This window comes from Zalophus californianus, chromosome 9 (assembly GCF_009762305.2).
Source record: "Zalophus californianus isolate mZalCal1 chromosome 9, mZalCal1.pri.v2, whole genome shotgun sequence".
In the NCBI taxonomy this organism is placed as follows: Eukaryota; Metazoa; Chordata; class Mammalia; order Carnivora; family Otariidae; genus Zalophus; species Zalophus californianus.
The window spans coordinates 79,036,731-79,062,848 of record NC_045603.1 but is presented as its reverse complement, the minus strand read 5'-3'; the positions used below and the strand labels follow the sequence as shown (position 1 = coordinate 79,062,848).

Sequence of the window (26,118 nt, the reverse complement as noted above, 5' to 3'; positions counted from 1 at the left end):
AAGACAGTATTAAATTTATAAATTAGGTCATTTGAGGTGAAGATGGGTTATTGGTATGTTTTTACAAAAGGGTTATTTTATTTCTTTTTGTAGAAGGCGGGAAGGGCAGAGGGGAAAGGGAGAGAGAGAATCTTAAGCAGGCTCCATGCCTAGCACGGAGCCTGACACGGGGCTTGATCTCATTACCCCAAGATCATGACCTGAGCAAAATCAAGAGTCAGACACTTAACTGACTGAGCCACCCAAGTGCCCCAGGGTTATTTTATTTCTATCTTATATTTGGCTGTTTCTAAATTATGTCAAAATATAAAGACCTGCCTTTAGAGAAAAGCAAGTGGGAAATCAATCTTCTCTCCCTACCTATTCCAATTTCAAAGCATTTGGAGGTGTCAATATCAATTAGGTTTTATATCCTCCTCCTTAGTGGTGGGAAGAAGAAGCATGGCATATATAAATGATGGCAACAATGTAGGGGTGGAAAGAGCTTGGGAACCCTGGTTTCAGATTATTACTGTATGGGGGAAAACAGATTTGAAATATATTAGTAATATTCTTTTTTAGTTTGTGCGACTTAAAAATACCTTTAAAATGTTGCTCTTTGAAATTCTATAAATATGTGACAATTTTTTTTCCCTAAGTTTTCAAGTGTCAGTGTGTGTGTGCTTTATGGTAGCAACTATTTAGAGAACTATTAAACCTAAGTATAGAATAAGAGTAACATTAAAGTCATTTGTCGCATGGTTTTTTTTTTAAGGTTTTATTTATTTATTTGACAGAGAGGGAGAGAGGGAACACAAGCAGGGGGAGTGGGAGAGGGAGAAGCAGGCTTTACATGGAGCAGGGAGCCCAATGCGGGGCTCGATCCCAGGACCCTGGGACCATGACCTGAGCTGAAAGCAGACGCTTAACCTTCTGAGCCACCCAGGTGCCCCTGTCATATGATGGTTTTATTTTATATTTAAAGAAATTGGAATTAATGATTTCCTTTTCTATATTTTATTAATCTAAAAGCTAAACTTGCCATCTCATATTTATGTAGAAGTTAGATTATCTAATATTAGGTCTTTTAATTCCATTTTACATACAACAACTTCAATACAGCATTGAATAGTGTAGCTCATTTTTTAAAAACTTGGCTCTGGAGAAATCAAGATGAGCATTTTGATTAGCATCTGTCATCAGTCTATCTCTGTTTTTAAAATGAACTCAGTAGATACACTCACACTGTCCAGCAGACTGTTAGCCCTGAGATTGTAAAGGGCACCTGGATTGAACACAGTCATATTAAAAATAGTATAAAACTATTATCAGATACATATAGCTCCATTAGTGATGAAAGCAAAGAGAATTAAAAAAAATACATACAAAATAACACCAGTTTTCAATAACCTGAAGTGTGACTGATGTAGACTCCTCTTAGTCCAAGAACAATATTTTCCTAAAGGTAGGATATTCCCTGAAGATAGGGAATACCTGAATATAAGTTATCCTTTGTATTTAGTATTTGTGTATTTTGCAAATTATTTTATGTACTGAATTTTTAAAATTTTGACTTCCCTCTCTTTCTCTTACAGATGCCCTTTAAAGAGACAGAATTATGATTATGCAATGTATCTGCTAACAGTTTTATACCATGAGTCTTGGGTAAGTGATTGTGTGTGAATGTTTAATAATTTTGTCGGTGTAATTTAGATGGTGTTAACATTTCAAAACAGTCTGTGGCAAGTACTCAGTTGAGGGTTTAATGAACCACTAAACTACGGATGTATGAAATGTTATAAATAACTTCTGACATTGAAAGTGAGGACCTTGAAATAGATTACACAGTCCATCTCTGGACCTTACAGAAATCAGAGGACTAAATGCCTTTAAAATTCAGTTTCTGTATTTGGTTGGAAGATTTAAATTTTTTTATTTTTTTTTCTTCTGTTTGACTTTGACTGCAAGTTATCAAAGTTATGGAAGAGAGTTCATCTGTGTAACTTGAGAATTTAGAATGCATCCTGCTGTTCAAATAAACTGCATAACAAAGCCCCAAAACTTTAAAGAAAGGTATTTTAATTATTTATTAAAATTTTTAGTTAATACATAGCCTTTTGTATGAACATTTCACTACATACGTTAGGGACAGTTAAGGGCAATTAATTATTTAAATAGTATTAAAAATAGTCTTGTGTCTGACTGGGCTTATTGAGTTTTAATAGAAGCAATAGGGAAACAGACTTTTTCACTGAGTACAAACTTTCTAAGAGAGTCCTCTAAAGATGGAGTGGGCTACTTTTTTTTTTTTTTTTTTAAGATTTCGTTTATTTGACAGAGCACAAGCAGAGGGAGAGAGAGGGAGAAGCAGGCTCCCTGCTAAGCAAGGAGCCCGATGTGGGACTCGGTCCCAGGACCCTGTGATCATGACCTGGGCTGAAGGCAGCCACTTAACCGATTGAGCCACCCAGGCATCCTTGGGCTACTTTTAATAGGTAGAGAACGTTCCATCCATTGGGTACTTAGTGGGGATATGATGGTGAGAGGATCACTCTCTTTGGATAGGTAGTTGGATTAGATGCCCTTGGGAATCTCCTGCCATCCCAGAGATAATACAATTGAGTGAACACATGCGACCATTCTCCAGACTGCTCACAGCATTCCCTTCATATTAATAGTAAAAACTGTAGCACAAGAGCATAAGTGGAAAATAAAAGAAAATAAAATTTTGTTACCAAGTTAGTAAAGAACAAAAAGTAGCTGGTAGCTTTTCTCTTCTTCTGAGGTATTCTAATTATCATAATTCATCCGGATTTTCTAGTTCCTGGCTTCAGGAGCAACATCATAATAGCAGTTAATCTCTCTTTCCTGTCAGTTGATTTTATAAATGCCTTTTTGGCTTAACATAATTAAGTTCTCTTTTGAACCAGCAACATGGCTGAATTAGCTACAGCTCTATGGCTGGTCCTGAAAGAGTTAATATCAAACAATAAAAGCCAACCAGTTTTGAATCTCTTTTGCCAGAAGCCTGTAAAATGAATTTGCCCCAAAGGAAATGACAGGCATAAATAAATTCAGTGAAAGTTGACTTACTGGTTTCTTTCTGTGGTTCCATGACATAGAATCCAAACAAGTTTGGATTCACGCAAGTAGTCTTTGATCTTTAATGCTAATTACTTTGATGCCAGAATAAGTAGCCACATACATCTGTCCTAAACAGATATAGTTAAAGAATTTCTATATTAAACTTGGCTCTTGATCCTTTCTAAATAAGTACCATCAGTGTAGAAGCTTTAAGAGAATGCAGATGAGCCGTGAAATTTTGCAGAGTTGGTGGAACAGAATTTTTGTTGAATTGAAGTTCTTTTTTCCTTCACTTTCCTTCCTTGGAAATTCAGACTTGAAATTGATGTTACCACCTGGTATTTAATCAAATATTTTGAGAGCCCCCTTTTAATCCATTTCTTTATTTTTTAACTAGTTTCAGAGTATTTAATACCTAAATGTAAGCTGCTCTTGATTTTCTGGCTTTTTAACCTTTTTTTGGTGGTTACCTCTAAGTGTTGAGGGAAAAGTAGTTGGTAGTTTTATGTATCACACAATTTGGAAACTTGTATGAAAACATGTTCATCTAGACCTCAGGATAAGGAATTTACTATTGTATGCTATTCTAAACAGTTTAACTTTGGAAGTATCAAAGTAGACTTCAAAAAGCATAGATTTCACATACCATAGACTTCAAGCAATGAGTTAAAGAATGGTTATGGCACTGCTAGGAGGTGGTAAGAGACAGATATTTTAGACCATTTATCCTTCGGCAGTTCAAAGCAAAGAGAGTTTTAGAAATTTGTTTCAGTATTTCAGTATGACATGTTGTTAGCATAGAAGTGAATTAAGCTTTATCCTGTGGAACCTGATAGACCTGGATGGATATGATGGATTTGAATTCCATTACTTCTTACTTATGTAACTTTGTCCAGCCATTTGGCCTCTGAGGTTCAGTTTTCTCCTAAGGGTTTTTGGATAGAATTTGCATGAAATTTCTGGCAAGTAGTGGGCTCTCAGTAAATGGTGGCTATTAATATTGTTAATACTAAAAAGAAGAAAGATTTATCTTCAGATTTCAAATTCATTTATTCCCATTTAACTTGACAGAGATTTTAGGTAATCAGATCTGTGCCCTGTTGTATTTGAATTTTTAGAACAGGTATCCTACTCAGCATTCTGATATGACTGATAATAACAAAACTTCCTAAATTTTAACATTGTTGCATGATATTCTTTAAAACCTTCCATAAGTAATTTGGTTAAGAAATGATCACATGAAACATTTTGCAAAATGATTTGCATAAAAGATAGACACTGGGGGAAGAAAAAAAGCACTTTAGAAAATGTAGAGATCTGAAATCAAATTCCAAGGGTTTTTGAATGATTTTGAGATTTAATTACTAACAGTTCCTTTTTTAAATTTGAATTCGACTGTCTTATTTGGATTCCATGATAGTCTTATTGCCAGTCAAAAATACATCTAGCTTTGGGGTGCCTGGGTGGCTCAGTCATTAAGTGTCTGCCTTTGGCTCAGGTCATGATCCCAGGGTCCTGGGATTGAGCCCCGCGTCAGGCTCCCTGCTCCGTGGGAAGCCTGCTTCTCCCTCTCCCACTCCCCCTGCTTGTGTTCCCTCTCTCGCTGTGTCTCTCTCTGTCAAATAAATAAGTCTTAAAAAAAAAAAATACATCTAGCTTTGTAATAAATAGGTTCTTAAAAGTCATGTAACAAAAACTTCTGAGTCAGATAATTTCATACTCAGTAAGAGTTCATTTTAAAGTAAAGAGTTCAGGGGTGCCTGGGTGGCTCAGTAGGTTAAGTGTCTGTCTTTGGCTCAGTTCATGATCCCAGGATCCTGGGGCTGAGCCCCATGTCAAGCTCCCTGCTCAGTGGGGATCCTGCTTTTCCCTCTCTCTCTATCAAATAATAAAATTTTTTAAACAAAGAGTTCATTTTTAAAGGGGACCTTATCGCAAATATATCTGATAAAAATGAAGAGTCCTTTTGCAGCTCCATAATCACCATTTAATTTGTTGGTTTATGAGTTCATTGTGTTGTGTGTGCTCACGTACACATACATTTCCAGGTTATATTAAAGAACTCTTGAATGATGTTTGTAATGTTGTTTACTCTTCCCTGCGTTCAACAATGATTTTGTTCTTGTGTACTAGGTACAGTGATAGGTATTGCTCGGACTATGAAAATGAAAGAGCCTCTGCCTTTAGGTACCTTTATTTCTGGAGAGAACCAATGGTTCTAATACAGTCTGTTTCACTCAGTAACGAAGGTAGGAACACAGTGGTGGGAGAGGCACCACCGAGGATTAATTCTCCCTGGAAGCTTCTCAAGAAGTGGTGACTGGTTTTGGAAGATAAGTAGGAGTATGTATTAGAGAAGTGGGTGAAGGACTCTTGCCTTGTTGATGTAGAGAGCAGGCAGAAGTTTGGTGTGGCTGGGGTGTAAGACTGACAGGGCAGAGGTGAGACTAGAAAAACAAGTCAGAGCCAGATTGTGAACAGGTTGTATAGCTTATTTACAGAGTGTAGAATTGTATCCAGAGGGCAAAATTGAGCCGAGGTAGCATTTTACTAGTTGTTTGAAAAGGTACCTCTTTCACTTTTTTAATGTTTATGAAATAGTAAACCATCCATATGGCAAGTGTCAGGTGTGCTTTCATTAAAATGAACTGTTTATTGATTGGTGGGTGAATATTTACTGGTTGCCTATTATTTGCTTGGTGGTGTTGCATGTGGGGATTAATACATAGAGAGGAAGACTTTGTCTTTTCCATTGAGGAACACTAGTAGAAATAAGGTTTAGTAAATATTACAGAAGTGTTTTTGTATAGTTTATTATTTAATTTTTAATTTTTTCTACTTAATATCCTTCAAGGCTTCAGTTGATACCTGCTTTGAGCCTGTTTTTTTGTGAAATAATTGGTGTATAACATTATATTAGTTTCAGGTATAAAGCATAATGCTTCAATACGTATATATTGTGAAATGATCACAGTATGTCTAGTTAACATTCATCACTACGTATAGTTACAAATGTTTTTTTCTTGTGATGAGAACTTGAAATTTACTCTTAGCAACTTTTAAATACACAGTATAGTGTTAGTGACTACAGTCACCATGGTGTATATTACATCCCCATGATTTACTTTATAATTGGAAGTTTGTATCTTTTAACCATCTTCACTCACTTTGTTTAATCCCAACCTCTGGCAACTACCAATTTGTTCTGTTTCTATGAGTCTAGGTTTTTTAGATTCCACAGATAAATAAGATTATATGGTATTTATCTTTCTCTTTTTTTTTTTTCTTTCTCTTTTTTCACTTAGTATAATGCCTTCAAGACATTCATGATGTCACAGATGGCAGGAGTTCCTTCTTTTTTATGGCTGAATAATAGTCCATAGTGTATATGTATGTATGTTTACACACACACTTAATCCTTTATCCATTTATCCATCAGTGGACACTTAGATTGTTTCCATGTCTTGGCTATTGTAAATAATGTTGCAGTGAACTTGAGGGTGCAGATATCTTTTCAGGTTAATGTTCCTTTTCTTCGGAATTATATTCCTTTTCTTCAGAATTATACCCGGAAGTGGAATTGCTAGATCTTATGATAGTTCTATTTCTCATTTCTTGAGGAACCTCCATACTGTTTTCCACAGTGGCTGCACCAGTTTACATTCCCACCAACAGTGCACAAGGGTTCCGTTTTCTCTACATCCTTATCAGTACTTGTTATTTCTTGTCTTTTTGAGAATAACCATTTTAACAGGTGTGAAGTGTTCTTTCATTGTGCTTTTGATTTGCATTTCACTGATGACTGATACGGAGCATCTTTTCATGTGTCTTTTGGCCATCTGTGTGTCTTTGGAAAAATGGGTATTCAGATCTTCTCATTTTTAAATTGTTTTTCTGCTTGAGTTATGAGTTCTTTATATATTTTGGATAATAACTCAACAGGTGTATTAGAGCCTCTTATTCTTTGTGTAATTCCTACTTCATATAAATAGCAAGTTATACTCTTCTATGTTGGTTACTGCGGCCCTTGACTACAGATGGTTGTGCCATGGACTGTTTTCCATGTGTGTTTTTGTTGTTCCATGTTTGTTTTGTCCTTCTAACTAATCATAAGGTCCTCATTAGCATGTATCCAATCTTACTCTATTTTGTTCTTCAGAGTATCTAGGTCACTGCTAGATAAGAACACTAAATGTTTAAAACAGCTGTTCATTCTTTAAGATTTCCATAGACTTTTGAAGTAGGTTTTCATCTTCAAAAGTAAGGTGACAAAGTAACCAACTCCCTTTTTAGTAATATAAAATGTAGCCTACTTGTTAGATGTTAGCAATAATTAGCTTACTGGTATAGATTAATAATTCTCTATTAATAAAATTATTAATAATCAACAATCATAATTGTGCCCAGTTCATAAAAATATCTTTGTAACAGTTTGAGATACTTAATTTTCATGGATGTATGATTTATTATGTAGGTTTGTTTTTCATTTGATTATGTTTTTTCAAATACTTAAAAAGTATTCTTAATTCTTCATTGTTTTGGAAGTTCTCCACAAATGTTTGCTTCTGTGAGTTGATTTCCTTTTTTTTTTTTTTTAAAGATTTTATTTATATGACAGAGAGAGACACAGCGAGAGAGGGAACAGAAACAGGGGCAGTGGGAGAGGGAGAAGCAGGCTTCCTGCAGAGCAGGGAGCCCGATGCAGGGCTTGATCCCAGGACCCTGGGATCATGACCTGAGCCGAAGGCAGACACTTAACGACTGAGCCACCCAGGTGCCCTCTATGAGTTTATTTCCTGATGCTAATTTTTATTTGACAATGTCAATATCCTCTATATCCTAGAAAAATAATGGCTGCTCTAACAGGGTGCATCTCTTTCATGTGAAATGTATTTATGCATAAACTGTGTAATCTATGCATAAACTAATATTACAGTGTTTATTAAAGAAAAAATAAACACATTAATTGAATTCCCATGATGAGTATGAGCATTTGTGATAGACCAGTAGCAATAAAGAGTGCTTACTTGCTACCTTTTCCTTGATTCCAAATAGCACATCTGGCCTTTGTTTTATTTATTTTATTATTGTTGTTGTTATCATCATCATCATTATTTTTAGAGAGGGGGCAGAGGGAGAGAGAAAGAATCTTAAGCAAGCTCCACGTCCAGCGCCAAACCAGATGCAGGGCTTGATATCACAACTCTGAGATCATGACCTGAGCCAGGATCACGAGTCAGACACTTAACTGACTGAGTCACCCAGGCTCCCCTTGGCCTTTGTTTTAAAAGAAATTTTTAGTGTTGCTCTGAGAGTCACCTGTGTCTCTGACTTTCTTTTTTACCTCTGCTTTCCAAATGATCACCTTGGATGAAAATAAAAAGGAAACCAAAAAAAGGGTGAGGGGTGGGAGAGGAGCTCCATTTTTTTTTTTTTTAAGATTTTATTTATTTATTTGAGAGAGAGCATGAGCAGGGGAGAGAGGGAGAAGCAGGCTCCCCACTGAGCAGGGAACCCGACTTGGGGCTCAATCCCAGGACCCTGGGATCATGACCTGAGCCACAGGCAGACACTTCGCTGACTGAGCCACCCAGGTGCTCCGAGGAGCTCCATTTTTTTTTAAATTAATTAATTTGCTATTATTTTTTAATTACCATATAATGTATTATTTGTTTCAGGGGTACAGGTCTGTGATTCATCAGTCTTACACAATTCACAGCGGAGAAGCTCCATTTTTAAAAAGTGCTTTAAAATGCTGTCTTTTTTCTGAACACAAAAGCGTTTAATGTGTCCACCCATTTTAAATTAGTACTGACTTTGAAGGTCAGGAATCAGATTTATCTGTTACAACCTCTTCATGATATAAATTGAGAAATCAAGATTTAGAGATATGTGCTTTGCTCAAGGTTGCAGAGTTTATTAGCTGAGGGACCCAAGACTTGAACTGCAGCTTCAAAGTTTCATTTTCTTCCCATGGTATCATATTTAGTGTTGTTCAACTTTGACTTCCATTAAAAAGATTATGAAATAAGAGATGAAATCAAACCTGAACTTTAGCTGCTAGTTTACTGTCTTCTCAAACTGAACAACTGACAGTTGAAAATTTATCTCCAGGGGTACCTGGGTGGCTCATTCGGTTAAGTGTCTGCCTTCAGCTGAGGTCATGATCCCGGAGTCCTCGGATTGAGCCCCACATGAGGCTCCCTGCTCAGCGGGAGCCTGCTTCTCCCTCTCCCTCTGCCGCTCCCCCTGCTTGTGCTCTCTCTCTCTGTCAAATAAATAAATAAAATCCTTAAAAAAAGAAAGAAAGAAAGAAAAAAAGAAAATTTATCTCTGTAACCTGTTTTCAGCTGGGGGTTGCATTAGACTCACCTGGCAAGCTTTTTTTAAACTACAGATATGTGAACGCTACAGAATTAAAATCTGTAGTGGTGAGACTCGGGAGGGTTTTGTTTCAAACTCTCCACAAGTGAGTCTGATGTAAGTTCTGATTGTGAATAATTTCCCCAGTCTTTGGGTCTTGTTAATAAAGAAACTAATTAGAAGACTGGTGTATCTCTTTTAAGACGGTTTTTGTATATGTACCTAGTATCAGAGCTAAGGGTGCAGGATGGGAATTAGAATGAGAAGGGCCAGAAAATTTGTCTGGGTACAAACAGATTTTTTTGACTTGATGTTTCAGGCAGTAGGCAGGTGTTTTAGGTTCTTGGATGGTGGTACAATGAAGATGACACTTACATCTCTTTGCTGTCAGGCAGGACGTCATATTACATCCTTTAAAACTATTTTCTCCTCTTGGTGGCTGCTGCTGCCACCCTAATGGGAGTCTTCATCATCTTTTAACTGTAATAGCCTTATTGATTTTTCCCCTCTCATCCGTCCTCTGGATTGCTGTTAAAGGAATTGTTTCTAAAAAGCAAGTCTGTTGTGTCTTACTCCTTTATAAAGTCCTTCAGTGAGTGGTTCGCTCTTACCCAGGATGAAATCTGAACTACTTAGCCTGTCTCTTCACAACAGTTTGCCACCTCATTACCAGTTACTCAGGAAATATAGGCTGTATATTCTATATCTCAGCCATAATGAACATAATGTGTTCTTTTATAACTTTGCATATGCTGTTCTTTCTGCTTATGATCCCTTTTTCAAATTGATCAGCCTTGCAAATTCATAGGAATCTCTTTAATACATTTCAGATGTAACCTGTCTTAGAAGTTACCTGTGCACCCTTTTCCCTCCTCCTGTTAGCATTCTTACTACTTTCATGCTCATTGTCCGTATGCATGTCTGGCTGACCCTGTCAGACTGAGATTGCTGAGATTGCTGAGGGCAAGGCCTGTACATTTCATTTATCATTGTATTCCCAACCCCTAGTACAATGTCTGGCCAGATAGCACTCAGTAAATTGTTTAAAAACCAATCTGAATTAAGTTGAGTTCCTTGACATATTCAGTTAAACATTTGGCCGTGGTAACAAAGAATTGGCGGGTTTTTTTTTTTTTTAATCCATTATGGATATTTACCTCTCTTCTTATTTTTTATGATTTTTCAAATAACTTGGATTTTTTCTAATGGTTAAACTGTTTTTCCTCATATAGCACAATGCCTTACTTGTAATCATGAGAAGTGGAATATTACTATGATTCATGTTCTAGGCAAAGGGAGCTGTAAATAAGATGGTAGAAGGTGACAACTTTGTGTGTTCAGTGGAACAGCTATTTCTTTGCCTTCTGTTACATCAGAATACACTGACCAGGGGCGCCTGGGTGGCTCAGTCATTAAGCGTCTGTCTTCAGCTCAGGTCATGATCCCAGGGTCCTGGGATCGAGCCCCACATCGGGCTCCCTGCTCCGTGGGAGGCCTGCTTCTCCCTCTCCCACTACTCCTGCTTGTGTTCCCTCTTTTGCTGTCTCTTTCTCTGTTAAATAAATAAATAAAATCTTAAAAAAAGGGGGGGGGGGGAAGGTGATAGGTTCAATTAAATTATTTTGGTCTTTATATTCTTTTTTTTTTTTAAGATTTTATTTTATTTGACAGAGAAAGACACAGCGAGAGAGGGAACACAAGCAGGGGGAGTGGGAGAGGGAGAAGGAGGCTTCCTGCGGAGCAGGGAGCCCGATGTGGGGCTTGATCCCAGGACCCTGGGATCATGACCTGAGCTGAAGGCAGACGCTTAACGACTGAGCCACCCAGGCGCCCCAGGTCTTTATATTTTTTACAGTGTTTCCCTTCCTTGGAATATGTTGTTCTACCACAAACAAGCAGTGTGATTTGGGCAAATTATTTAACTGCTCTGGGCTTCAGTCTTTTGGTCTGTAAAACAGTAATAGTACTACCTCATAGGGTTGTTGTGGAAGTTAAGTGAATTAATGTATGTAAGGTGCTGACATACATAGCATTCCAAAGTAAGTATTCTAATAGCTATTCAGACTCATCCCATGCTACTTCCCTCACCTTGGCCTTCATTCGATTCCCTGAATGTACTGAGCTCTTTGCTACATCCAGGTCTTTGTGGATGCTGTTTTCTCTGCTGGGATCACAGTCTTCCATCTGACTAGCTCCTACTCACCTCCAGGTTTCCTACTAGACTGGCAGTTCCAGGATGGCACAGTTGTGCAATAAATATTTATTGAGTGAATGAATAATTGAACCAATTGTAGAAAAGAAAACAGATCATGTGGAATAGAAGGTTGCTTCCTCTAGGATTGTAGTCAGAGCAGGTTCTCTCATTGTAGGCAGGGAAGAAAAGAGAGCCCAGACATATGTGTATATATTATATACACACACTTACAATTAAATGCTAAAGTTATAAATGTTTAGTGGTTAAAGTATTAAAATAGGAGTCTACAGGTTAATCAAACTCTTTGCCTAAATGGTGATCAATTTGAGCTTAGTGGTATTTTTAATTGCCACCCAGTTATTTGAATATGCTATTATTAATACTTTAAAATTAATACATTGCAACTACACTTCAAAAGAAGAAACTCTTGGGGTGCCTGGGTGGCTCAGTCAGTTAGGCGTCTGCCTTCAGCTTAGGTCATGATCCCGAAGTCCCGGGATCAAGCCCTGAATTGGCTTCCCTGCTCAGCCGGGAGTCTGCTTCTCCCTCTGCCCCTTACCCCACTCGTGCTCTCTCTCGCTCCCTCACTCGAATAAATATGTAAAATCTCTGAAAAAAAAGAGAGAGAGCCTGGTTGATGAGTACATGAGAGTTTATATAGTGCTATTCTCTTTTGTATGTGTTTGAAATTTTCTGTAATAGACTCCTTCAAATCACAAAAACAAAATGTATTTAGCCTCATAGAAAATGATAAGCTTAGGGTGCATGGGTGGCTCAGTCAGTTGAGTGTTAGACTCTTGATTTTGGCTCAGGTCATGATCTCAGGGTCATAGGATCGAGCCCCCAGTTGGGCTCCGTGCTGCACTAAGTCCGCTTGTCCTTCTTCCTCTGCTCCTCCCCCTGCTAGCAGGTGCCCTCTCTCTCTCTATAAGAAAGAAGGGAAGGAAGGAAGGAAGAAAGGGAGGGAGGGAAGGAAAGAAGGAAGGAAGGCTGGATCAGAAAAAAGAAAAGGATTAGCTTATAAATTGGATTTTGTTCCACTATCAGTATTATTGTATTTGAATAATGAGGTATTTTTTGGTTTTGCCAGCCCTGTTTTTTATTTCATCTGAAGGGGAGTTTCAGCAGATGGCTAATACGATCAAGCATATGTACCCTTTTTCTAAAATATTTGGATATGAAAACATTAGCTTTTAGCCAGGGTACCTAGAGACATCCTGTTTCTCCTAGTACTGCCTAGCACATAGTAGGTTCTCAGTAAATGTTTTTTGAAAGAGTGCCCAGGAACAGTCACAAACCAAAAGGGAGCTTTGTCTGCTGAGCTCTTTCCTTGCAATTTATTTGTTGAAGAAATCTTGGGATTTTGTTTGCTGTTGGCTTTCCCATCATTTGAATTTTGCTGATTGTATCACCATAGTGTAATTTTTTAAAGTGATAGTTGGATCTAGAGGCTTAATCAAATTCTATTTTGATTTTTTTTAAACTGCATAGTTAGTTTTGTGTTCTTCTACCGGGAAGTACATGGTATCTGATGATTTTTGTGAATTTAGCACCATAACTTTTTTAAGTTAGAAGTTATAGAAAAATTATATTTTTGATAGTGAAAATTATAGGTTTTTAAATAAACTTATTTATCCAGACTAAATTTCCCAAAATCTGTTATTGCAAACTTAAAAAATAAGTTTTAATTTCTATTTGTATAAGACATTGTCTTATCCCATTTAGGCTGCTACAACACAATACCATAGACTGGTCTGTTTATAAACAACAGAAATATGTTTCTTGCTTTTCTGAAGGCTGAGATATCTAAGATCAAGGCATTGGCAGATTTGGTGCCTAGTGAGGGCTCCCTGTTTCATAAACAACTGTCGTCTTGCTGTGTCTTCACATGGCAGAAGGGGCAAGGGCTTTCTCTGGAATCTCTTTCATAAGGGCATTAATCTTATTCATGAGGGCTTCACCTCATGACCTCAACATCTCCCAAAGACCCTACCTTCAGTGCCACCACTTTGGAAGTTCATTCTAACAAGAATGGGGGGGCGGAGTGGGGAGATCCAAGCGTTCAGTCTATAAGATATATGTAAGAGTTGTCCTCCCAAGATTAGTTTTAACTTGTTAAGTAGAATCCCTGGGAATCTTGGAGTTTATTAGTAAAATATAAAAAAGATTTCAGAATCTCATAGTTATAATCCCATAGTACAGATCTGATATATGTAACAATATAGTTTTGTGTTGCTCTGTTTTCACATTTACTAATTCTGACTTCTGTATCTAGACTTATTAATCTCATCCAGTGATTTATTAATTTTAGATAATTGTGTTTTTCAATTCCACATGTTCATTTAATTGCTGTTTCTTTATGGATACCAATTCTGTGTTGAAGTTCTTCATTATTTAATTCATATTGATTATCTTTTCCTCTTTAACACATTTATTCTTAGTTATTTTAAAGTTCTTATCTGCTAACTTCATTATCTGGATCATCTGGAGTTCTGCTATTATTTGTTTTCCCTTGGTTATTAATTACATTTTTCTTTTCAAATGTTTCAGATGTCTAGTAACTTTCTTGCATGCTAGACATTAATAAATCATTGGTTGGGATTAATAACAGTCTAGATACAGCAGAAGTCAGAATTAGTAAATGCAAAAACAGAGCAACACAAAACTGTATAGTTACATATATCAGATCTGTACTATGGGATTATAACTATGAGATTCTGAAATCTTTTTTATATTTTACTAATTAACTCCAAGATTCCCAGGGATTCTACTTAACAAGTTTCAACAAATCTTGGGAGGACAACTCTTACACAGTTGCTCCACCTGTTGTCATCCATCAGAAAGAATTTCCTCTTTTTTTGTCTTAGGCAGAGAGGTTCAGGGATTTAGCATTTTAATCCAGTCATGATTTAGCTAGACCAGGGCTGGGCTGCAGTTTTTGTAAGATTTAGTCCAGCTCTGATTTGTTCCTTTTTCTTAGGCCTAACCTTCAAGGATTTTGATTGGGAACTTGATGAATCAGCTTCCACATCTGCTGAAGAGTCATTTGTACTCTTCAGAAATTTTGAGCTTAGCTTGGTAACTCTAACCTTGCAGCAAAATCTGGCAGGTTTTAAAAGGGAGATAGGTTGTACATTTAAAACACACTTCCTCTAGTGGGACTTTGTCTCCTAAACACTATGAGATTATGGGGGATTTTACTGTGCTTTTTAGAGACCTGATTCTGACTCCCCAACTTCCCCATAAATAACCCCAGAATGAAAACCAGTCATGTTTGGGGCTCTTCAGTTCCAGTCTGTTTTACAAAGCCCGGGGGAACAGCTCAAACTTCACTTATTTCTCTTTTTCCCAAGTAGAATCGTGCATGAGCCAAGTGGCCAGTCCTACACAGAATTGGAAAATGCACTCAGGAAAGAAAATGGGAACTTTCAGAAGGATCCTCCTTATATCCTTGCAGCCTGGAATTCACATTCATCTAGGCATCACTGATTCTGTAACTGTCTGATATCTTTTTTTTTTTTAGATTTATTTATTATTTTAGGGAGAGAGTGAGAGCGGGGGAGGGACAGAAGGAGAGGAACAGAGAGAATCCCAAGCAGACTCCCCGCTGAGAAGGGAGCCCGACTCAGGGCTTGATCCCAGGACCCTGAAATCATGACCTAAGCTGAAATCAAGAGTTGGATTTAACTGACTGAGCCATCCAGGCGCCCCAAGAATTTCATATTTATACCTCTCAGAAATGAAAAATATTCTAACGTGACAAGCACTGTGGACAGTATTACTGCTTTTATATCATTGACAAAGATTAGAAGATGTTTTAGAATAGCTTTCTAATATATCATTTATAGACCAGCGTTCTCTCTTCACTGACAAGATTTGGTTGGTACTCATCTGTGAAAACTTATATATTGACTAGAAAAGATTGCCCTCAAAAAAAATATATTAATAATAATTCGTTTTTATTTTTCCTGCTTGAAACAGAGATTCTAAAGATGTTGTAAAGATATTTTCTTACTCTTAACATAGGACTTCAAAAAAATGAATTTCTTTTTTAAATTGTTCTTTTTTTTGACAGGAATGCTATTTTGTGTGTGTGTGTGTGTGTGTGTGTGTGTGTGTGTGTATGTTTTCTAATCTAAGATTAGACATAAAAAGCCTATACCCAAAGGAGACTGCAGGAAAACTGGAGATAGCTTAGTTATTTTTAAGAACAGGCAATTAACTGGGAAAATTTAATCAGTGATAACATTTATTAAAAAGACATGAAGTAACAAGCATCATGAAAAACATTACCTTTATATCAGTGATAAATAAAGACCTCTTGTTTCTGTAACTATTTTAGCTAAACGTTATAAAAATCAGGGATACAATTTTATGAGTGCGAATAACTGCAGAACATTTGGACAGTTTGGTGTGTGTTTATATTCACGTTGAAAGTTTCAATTTACTCTTTGATAGGGGTAGTGATGTCCTTGACATAGAAACATATTTTGTAGGTAGGCTAACAAGGATTTGAATCCCACTCTCTTTCATTCATCTTAATAAGCTGTGTTATTAGTAGCAAGCCTTTATTTAGTGTTTACTATGAGCCAGGTGCTCTAAGTACATGGATATTCCTTATCTCTTTCAATCCACAGAACAACCCTTGGAGCCACTTCCAGAAATGCAAGCCTACATAGTAGTAAGTGATGACATTAGTATCTAAACTGAGTTCCGTAAAATACCAAAGCCCATATTAAATATTGTATCATACCACCTCCCTGTGTGATCCTAAGCATAACACACATATACACCCCCTAACTCTGAAACCCAAAAAGCTTTGGAAATTGCTAGTTTTTTCATAACCTATTTGGTGGCAAAACGAGACTTGAATGGATGAAAAATTATTTATAGCCTTTGTTTATCCCATTTAGTGTGACTGCATACACGTTGCTGCAAAAATGGTTATGTATTTGATTTAGGGAGTCCTGCGGTAGATCTTCTCTGGAAATGTCACAAAATATATGGTATATGCACTGTATTGATTTTCTAAAATACAAAAAATTCTGAAATCTGAAAGATTCCCAGGTGGCTGTGGCCCCCTACTTAACTTCCATAATACTTAATTTTCTTTCCGTAGAGATGTTAACATCTAATCCAGTAGGTTTTAATAAGAATTATGTGAAATAATGTATGTAAGCATTTAAGGTCCATGGCATATAAGTATTTAATTTACTCATATTGTTACTATCATTATCTTGGAATTTATATTCAACTGTGCAGAGTTTGGATACTAAAGTTACTAGAATTGTTGAAAACATGGGTTTTGTTTAGCTTGCAGTTGAAGCCTGACACTGCTTTGTGTCTGTATAGGATTAGTAGGAAGCCATGCCTTCTACAGAATGTAGTTACTTTCACTTACCACTGACTATTTGAAACAGTAGTAATTTTCTCCTGTAAATGTACGTTATCCCTTAGTGCAGGATTTCCTAACCTTTTTTGTGTCACTACACAGAAAATTCTTGACTGAGATGAATGAAGGAGGAGGGTGCTCGTGCTCCTCCAGGTTCATCTGGGTGCCTGAGGGCTGAGGGAATCAATATCATGGTGCACCTGTAACGCTTTGGCAGAGCAGTCTAGAATTGCAAATACCAAATGTAAGCAGAAGATAAATGAAATGTTGGAAATTTCTAGTGAATTTCCTTTGGTTACCTCTTTCTCTTAAGTATCTATTTCAGAGTAGGTAAGAAAATCCACAAAACCTAGGTGAAAGTTAAAATTTTTTAAATAGTTAATCTCTTAATTGCTTCTCTTAATTATCTTCTAGCAGTCAAGAATGAAGTAGATTAGGAATTTTTTTTAAAGTATGAGGTAGATTGACTGTTTTACTTAATGCTTATATAATGTATTTGTTGGCGTCTTAAAGATACTTCATTTGTCAGAATTATGAAGAAACTATGATACTGTCTTAGCATTTAAAGCCCTACCAAGAGTAGATAGGACCAAGGATACATTTAATTTAGGGCATTTTTTTTTTAAGGGGCTGACATTTATTTCTTCCCCAAATATTACAGAAAAATTAGGTGGGGTAGGATAATTTTGTCAGTTTTCTTTTTAATGTAAAATTCGGAGTTTGGCCGTTAGAAGTTATTTGCAACAGGCTTGTACACACAGGGCACAAGAAGTTGTTTCACATTATCCACCCACCCCACCCCCAGCCACGCCTATAGCCTCACTACCAGATTAAAAAAAAGGGGGGGTATAGAGTTGATTCTCAACCAGATAATATATTTCTAGAACATTAGTTGAGACATTTTCCTCAGTCATAAACTCAGGATCGGGAGGTGGGGCAAACAGTATGTAAGGAGTTGTGAGTACAGATACCCCACTTTGGCTAAGGAATTTGAGGGTCAGGGGAAACACTCCACATCCTTTTGATTTATCTTGAAGGAAAGGATACTCAGTTTGAAGGATTAAAAGAGGATTTCTTTTTCTTGTGGTTCTCTGTGGTGGAGGAGACTCTTTCCTGGCCTCCAGTGACCCTGAATGGGGTTAGCTGAGTCCATGGCACACCCAGTGGCCTGTTTGCAGTTGGCAGGGCTCCTCTTTACCAGTTGAGGGACAAATTTCCAGTGCTTTTTCTCTTTTCATGGTCTCTAACAGTGAGGTTGGGGACGGGAGGGAGGCAGAAGCGGACACTGTCTCACTTAATTCTAAGCAGGCTTGGAGCTCTGTCTACTCAAGTTGGGGTCTCTTTCAAGAGGAGTTTTCAGAGAGAAAATATTTTTGACAGCCTTACAAATCTTTTAATACTTCAAAAATGTTATAATTTGAGGGGTTTACCACCTTCAAAAGTTTTAGGAATATTGGATGATTCTATAATAGCATATAGCTCAGAATGTGTTATGTGTTAGTTCGGAAAGAATGTGTCTGGCATTCAGCACTTCATTGAACCAGGACATATTATTTATTAGCTGCATTCCTTGATTTTTCACAGAATGTTATATCTTCAACTAAATCATAAATCTGAATTATATTACTATAAAACCTAACAGTGTTCCCTAGAATAGCATAGTAGTAATTTTTGTAAGAAAAAACAAGTAGTAACAAAAACTGTTTCCATTATAAGGAACAGAAAATAAAGATAATAACAAAATAAAATTCCAGAATATATGAAGTCATTATGACTAAAAATCATGTATTACACATATATTTTATATTTTTTATTTTATTATAATAATTGGTGTTCCTTGTCATCCCCACAGGCATGTTACAAAGATAAATACAGTCTCTTCTCAACTCTTAATTATTTTTAACCTCAGAAATGTGAAATGTTGATGTGTTGGAGTTTAGGGATTAGAAAGCTGCAAAAATGAGTTTTCTGTATCTTTTGGGAAACAGTTTTGGTTGTGAGTGAAATTTGCAAGGCAGATAAGATAGAAATTCTGTGGGTAGAACTAGTGAGTGGTAACAGAGTAGTCACATTGTAGAGTGTGGGGTCCTGAAACAGTTGGTGCAGGTGAATAGCAGTGCTGTAAGGGAGGGAAATCAAAGTTTACATGCAAAGTGTCGACAGGGACTCTCCACGTTTTGCAGATTCTCTTTCCCTAAAACAAAAACAAAACTTTGTTTTTTGGATAGTATTTCTCAGATTTCAGAACTCATTTTTTTCCTTTCAGAAAACCGAAGAATGGGAGAAAGATAAGACTGAAGCAGACATGGAAGAGTATGTATGGAACAATAGCTCCTCTGAAAAAAATATCCTGGAAACACTTCTCCAAATGAAAGCTGCTGAGAAAAATCTGGAAGTAAATAAAGAAGAGCTCCTTGCTACAAAAGAAGTTGAAGAATACAAAAAGTCTGTTGTTAGTCTTAAGAACGAGGGGGACAATGAAAATACCCTTTCTCAGTACAAAGAATCAGTGAAGAAACTATTAAATCTAATGTGATTTATTTAGAAAAATCTCCTTGATTTGTTAATTTTATGATATATCTGTAATCATTATCTCATTTTATATAAATTTGCTAAAAAAAAACCATTGTTTCACATGTTTAAGATTTTTTTTATTAGTTTCAGATGTAGAGTTTAGTGATTCATCAGTTGCATATAACACCCAGGGCTCATTCCATCAGTTGCCCTCCTTAATGCCCATTACCCAGTTACTTTATTCCCCCATGCCCCTCCCCTCCAGCAACCCTCGGTTCGTTTCCTAGAGTTCAGTGTCTCTTATGGTTTGCCTCCCTGTCAATTTTCATCTTATTTTATTTTTCCTTTCCTTCCTCTATGTTCACCTGTTTTATTTCTTAAATTCCACATATGAATGAAATCATATGGTATTTGTCTTTCTCTGACTTATTTCACTTAGCATCTTCTTTATCCATTCATCTGTCAGTGGACATCTGGGCTTTTTCCATATTTTGGCTGTTGTGGACATTGCTGCTATAAACATTAGGGTACATGTGCCCCTTCAGATCACTATGTTTGTATCCTTTGGATAAATAGTAATGCAATTGCTGGGTCATAGGGTAGTTCTATTTTAACTTTTTGAGGAACCTCCATACTGTTTTCCACAGCGGCTGCACCAGTTTGCATTCCCACCAACAGTGTAAGAGGGTTCCCCTTTCTCTGCATCTTCGCCAACATCTGTTGTTCCTAACTTGTTAATTTTAGCCATGTTGACTGGTGTGAGGTAGTATCTCATTGTGGTTTTGATTTGTATTTCCCTGATGCTGTGTCTGTTGGCCGTTTGTATGTCTTCTTTGGAGTAATGTCTGTTCATGTCTTCTGCCTATTTCTTGACAGATTTTTTGTTTTTTGGGTGTTGAGTTTAGTAAGTTCTTTATAGATTTTGAATACTAGCCCTTTATCTGATAAGACATTTGCAAATATCTTCTCCCATTCTGTCAGTTGTCTTGGCTTTGTCTACTGTTTCCTCTGCTGTGCAAAAGCTTTTTATCTTGATGAAGTCTCAATAGTACATTTTTGCTTTTGTTTCCCTTTCCTTTAGAGACGTGTCTAGCAGAAGTTGTTGCAGCTGAGGTGAAAGAGGTTGCTGCCTGTATTTTCCTCTAGGATTTTGATGGATTCCTATCTCACATTTAGGTCTTTCATCCTGTTTTGAGTCTATTTTTGTGAATGGTGTAAGGAAATGGTCCAGTTTCATTCTTCTGCATGTGGCTGTCCAGTTTTCCCAGCACCATTTGTTGAAGAGACGGTCTTTTTTCCATTGGATATTCTTTCCTGCTTTGTCAAAGATTAGTTGACCATAGAGTTGAGGGTCCATTTCTGGGTTCTCTATTCTGTTCTGTTGTTCTATGTGTCTATTTTTGTGCCAGTACCATACTGTCTTGATGATTACAGCTTTATAATAGAGCTTGAAGTCCGGAATTGTGATGCCTCCAGCTTTGGTTTTCTTTTTTCAGAATTATTTGGGTATTCAGCGTCTTTTCTGGTTCCATACAAATTTTAGGATTGTTTGTTCCAGCTTTGTGAAAAATGTTGATGGTATTTTGATAGGGATTGCACTGAATGTGTAGATTGCTCTGGGTAGCGTAGGCATTTTAACAGTATTTATTCTTCCAGTCCATGAGCATGGAATGTTTTTCCATTTCTTTGTGTCTTCCTCAGTTTTTTTCGTAAGTGCTCTGTCATTTTCAGAGTACAGATCCTTTACCTCTTTGGTTAGGCTTCTTCCTAGCTTTCTTCTGGGTTTTGGTGCAATTGTAAATGGGATCGATTCCTTGATTTCTCTTTCTTCAGCTTCATTGTTAGTGTATAGAAATGTAACTGACTTCTGTGCATTTATTTCATATCCTGCAACTTTGCTGAATTCCTGTATCAGTTCTGGCAATTTTGGGGTAGAGTCTTTTGGGTTTTCCACATAGAGTATCATGTCGTCTGTGAAGAGTGAAAGTTTGACTTCTTCCTTGACGATTCCAATGCCTTTTATTTCTTTTTGTTGTCTAATTGCTGAGACTAGGACTTCTAGTACTATGTTGAGCAATAGTGGTAAGAGTGGACATCCCTGCCATGTTCTGACCTTAGGGGAAAAGTTCTGTTTTTCCTCGTTGAGAATATTAGCTGTGGGTTTTTCATTTATGGCTTTTATGATGTTGAGGTACATTCCCTCTATCTCTACAGTGCAGAGAGTTTTTATCAAGAAAGGATGCTGTACTTTGTCCAATGCTTTTTCTGCATCTATGGAGAGGATCATATGGTTCTTGTCCTTTCTTTTATTTATGTAGTGTATCACATTGATTGACTGATGGATTTGTGGATGATTGAACCACCCTTGTGGTGAATAATCCTTTTAATGTACTGTTGGGTCCTCTTGGCTAGTATTTTGGTGAGAATTTTTGCATCCATGTTTATCAGGGATATTGGTCTGTAGTTCTCCTTTTTGGTGGGGTCTTTGTCTGATTTGGGGTTCGAGGTAATGCTGGCCTCATAGAACGAGTTTGGAAGTTTTCCTTCCATTTCTATTTTTTAAAACAGTTTCAGAAAAATAGGTATGAATTCTTCTTTAAGTGTTTGGTAGAATTCCCCTGGAAGCCATCTGGCCCTGGACTCTTGTTTGTTGGGAGATTTTTGATTACTGATTCAATTTCTTTACTGGTTATGGGTCTATTCAGGTTTTCTGTTTCTTCCTGTTTCAGCTTTGGTAGTTTATATGTTTCTAGGAATGCAGCCATTTTTTCCAGATTGCCTGGTTTGTTGGCATATAGTTGTTCATAATATTCTCTTATATTTCTTCAGTGTTGGTTGTGATCGCTCCTTTTTCATTCATGATTCTATTGGGTGCTTTCTCTTTTCTTTTTGATAAGTCTGGCTAGAGGGTTTATCGATCTTTTTAATTCAAAGTACCAGCTCCTAGTTTTGTTGATCTGTTTTTTTTTTATTTGTTTCATTGATTTCTGCTCTAATCTATATTATTTCTCTTCTCTCGCTGGATTTAGGCTTTATTTGCTGTTCTTTTTCCAGCTCCTTTAGTGTAGGGTTAGGTTGTGTACTTGGGACTTTTCTTGTTTCTTGAGAAAGGCTTGTGTTGCTATATGCTTCCATCTTAGGACCACCTTTGCTGCATCCCAAAGGTTCTGAACTGTCCTGTTTTCATTTGTTTCCATGTATTTTTTGAATTCTTCTTTAATTTCCTGATTGACCCTTTCATTCTTTAGTAGGATGCTCTTTAACCAACATGTATTTGTGTTCCTTCCAAATTTTCTCTTGTGATTGAGTTCCAAGTTTTAACACCTTGTGGTCTGAAAACATGCATGGTATGATCTCAGTCTTTCTGTACCAGTTGAGACCTGATTTTTGACACAGTATGTGATCTGTTCTGGAGAATGTTCCATGTGCACTCAAGAAGAATGTGTATTCTGTTGCTTTAAGATGAAATGCTCTGAATATATCTATTAAGTCCATCTGGTCTGGTGTGTTCAAAGACCTTGTTTCCTTGTTGATCTGCTTAGATGATCTGCCCATTGCAGTGAGGGGGGTGTTGAAGTCCCCTATTATTGTACTATTATCAATGTGTTTCTTTAATTTTGTTATTAATTGGTTTGTATACTTGGCCGCTCCCAAGTTAGGGGCATAAATATTTACAATTGTTAGATCTTCTTGTTGGGTAGACCCTTTTATTATGATATAGTGTCCTTTTTCATCTCTTATTACAGTCTTTGGTTTAAAATCTAGTTTGATATAAGGATGGCTACTCCAGCTTTCTTTTGATGTCCGTTATCATGATAAATGGGCTCCACCCCCTCACTCTCAATTTGGAGGTGTCTGGGTCTGAAATGAGTCTCTTGTAGACAGCATATCAATGGGTCTTTTTTTTTTTTTTATCCACTCTGATATCCTGTCTTTTGATGGGAACATTTAGTCCATTCACATTCAAAGTAATTAGTGAAAGATATGAAGTTAGTTACCATTGTATTATCTGTAAAGTCACTATTTCTGTAGATTGTCACTGTTCCTTTCTACTGTTTGTTACTTTTGGGCTCTCTCTTCCCTCGAAGGATTCCTTTTAATATTTCTTGCAGGGCTGGTGTAGTGATCACAAATTCCTTTAGATTTGTTTAACCTGGACACTCTTTATCTCGCCTATTCTGAATGACAGCCTTGCTGGATAAAGTATTCTTGGTTGCATATTTTTCTCATTTGTTACCCTGAATATATCATGCCAGTCCTTCCTGGCCTGCCAGGTGTCTGTGGACAGTTCTGCTGCCAGCTTATGTTTCTACCCTTGTAGGTTAGAGATCTCTTGTCCTGAGCTGCTTTCAGGTTTTTTCTTTGTCTCTGAAATTTGCAGGCTTCACTATTGTATGTCAAGGTGTTGACCTCTTTTTATTGATTTCGAGGGGGCATCTCTGTCCCTCCTGGACTTGAATGCCTGTTTCCTTCCCCAGATTAGAGAAGTTCTCGGCTGTGATGTGTTCAAATCTACATTCTGCACCCTCCTTCCCCTTAACCTTCTGGGACCCCCCCTATTATCTGGATATTATTTCACTTTATGGAATCACTGATTTCTGGAAGTCTTCCTTCGTGATCCAGTAGTTGTCTTTCTCTCTTCAGCTTCCTTATTTTCCATTATTTTGTCTTCTATGTCACTGACTCTCTCTTCTGCTTCGTTTATCATCTCTGTTAGAGCCTCCATTTTTTATTGCATCTCAGTAATAGCATTTTTAATTTTGGCCTGATTGTATTTTAGTTCTTTTGTTTCTACAGTAAGGGATTCTCTATTATCTTCCATGCTTTTTTCAAACCCAGCTTGTATCTTTATAATCATTTTAAGTTCTAGTTCAGACCTGTTACTTATATCCATATTGATTAAATCCCTGGCAGTGAGTGCTACCTCCTGTTAAGTTTCTCCGACTCATCATTATGTCCAGAAAAGAATAGAAGAGAGAGAAAAGACAACAATACTTCCAAAAAGTGGCTGCTTTTCTATTTGTAGCATTGCAGCATTTCTTTTATCACATCTCCAGTTGATATTGCAAGTGTTCAGAATGATTTGATAATTATCTAGCTGAATTCCAGGGACAAAACAAACATAGGGTCCTCTCCTCCTCTGCCATGTTAACTCCAGAAGCCACATCCCATTTAAAATATTTTTTCATATTAATGCATCATAGCAATGATTATTCAACAGTTTTCTTATTTGTACAATATGGCAGTAGAACTAATTAGAAGATCTGTGTGATTCCTTCTGGTTTGAAAGTTTTTATTTCTGCTGTCACTTTAATATTCATATATATATATTATTATTTTGTTTATTTCTTTCCCTACAAATTAACACCTATTGGTTGCCTCTGAATACAGATCTTCCTCAACTTATGATGTGATTATGTCCCAATAAGTCCATTTTAAGATGAAAATATTGTAAGTTGAAAATACATTTAATACACCTAACCTACCAAACATAGCTTAGCCCAGCCTACTTTAAACATACTTAGAACACTTCACATTAGCCTGCAGTTGGGCAGAATCATCTAACAAAAAGCCTATTTTATAATGAAGTGTTGAATATCTCATATAATTTACTGACTACTGTACTGAAAGTGAAAGAATGGTTTTATGGGTACAAAGTGGTTGTCAGTATACCGGTTGTTTACCTTTAGATCTCATGGCTGGATAGGAGCTTTGATTGCCGCTGCCCAGCATCATGAAAATGTATCATCACATATCACTAGTCTGGGAAAAGATAAAAATTCAAAATTTGAAGTGTGGTTTCCTTAGAATGTGTTATTGCTTTCACATCATTGTAAAGTCGAAAAATCATAAGTTGAGTCCTAAGTCGGGACCAGCTGTAATGACTTTGGTTATTTGGGAAGAATCCCCTGAATATAGTTCAGTGCTTTTTTACATAACTGCTGTCTACCCAATGCATTTTTCACAGATGCCAATTCTGATTAGAAACAGGTTCTTGGAAGTATTTTCTAACCTGAAAAGTTTGCTCCATTCCTCTCTTTTGGTTTCACTTTATGTTAATTCAACTCTGTTTAGCATCCTCCTTTCTGCTTTCTGGGGCTCATTTCTCCAAGCCCACACTTGCACAAAAGTGGAAATGGAGATTAACTGGTATTCATCTCTTTAGATTCCCCAGTTAGAGTTTCTGCAGCTCAGAAAAGAGATGAGGTATAAGGACCTTGAAATTAATTAGAGCAAATGACGAAAGAAGAACTGTTCTATGAAAGATTCCATTCAATTTAGCTGTCAATTCAGTATTTTTTTTTAAGATTTTATTTATTTGAGAAAGAAAGAATGAGAGACAGAGAGCACGAGAAGGAAGAAGGTCAGAGGGAGAAGCAGACTCCCCGCTGAGCAGGGAGCCGGACTGACGTGGGACTCAATCCCAGGACTCCAGGATCATGACCTGAGCCGAAGGCAGTCGCTTAACTGACTGAGCCACCCAGGTGCCCCTCAATTCAGTATTTTAAAGTATATGTTATTTCTTACCACTTCCAAAGTTGTGATTAAGTTAAATTAAAATAGAGGAATTATTGAGTTTGTTACTTGTCTC

At 36.9% G+C, this 26,118-nt stretch overlaps 1 protein-coding gene across 3 annotated transcripts in view; it reads left to right on the top strand.

Annotated features, from left to right (window-relative positions):
• Positions 1-19,641, top strand: part of MRPS35 (mitochondrial ribosomal protein S35) — a 57,012-nt gene extending 37,371 nt beyond the window's left edge. The window contains exons 6-8 of one of the 3 annotated variants that reach the window (XR_003520157.2): positions 1,575-1,644; positions 16,258-16,301; positions 19,279-19,372. Coding sequence is in view for 2 of the 3 variants with exons in the window: in XM_027595595.2 (XP_027451396.2) it covers positions 1,575-1,644; positions 19,279-19,548 (340 nt within the window). In the remaining variant the exon portion in view is untranslated. Of the gene's footprint in view, positions 1-1,574; positions 1,645-16,257; positions 16,302-19,278 lie in introns of all 3 variants that reach the window. The other 2 variants (XM_027595595.2, XM_027595596.2) reach the window with 2 other exon arrangements.
• The last annotated feature ends 6,477 nt before the right edge of the window (positions 19,642-26,118 follow it).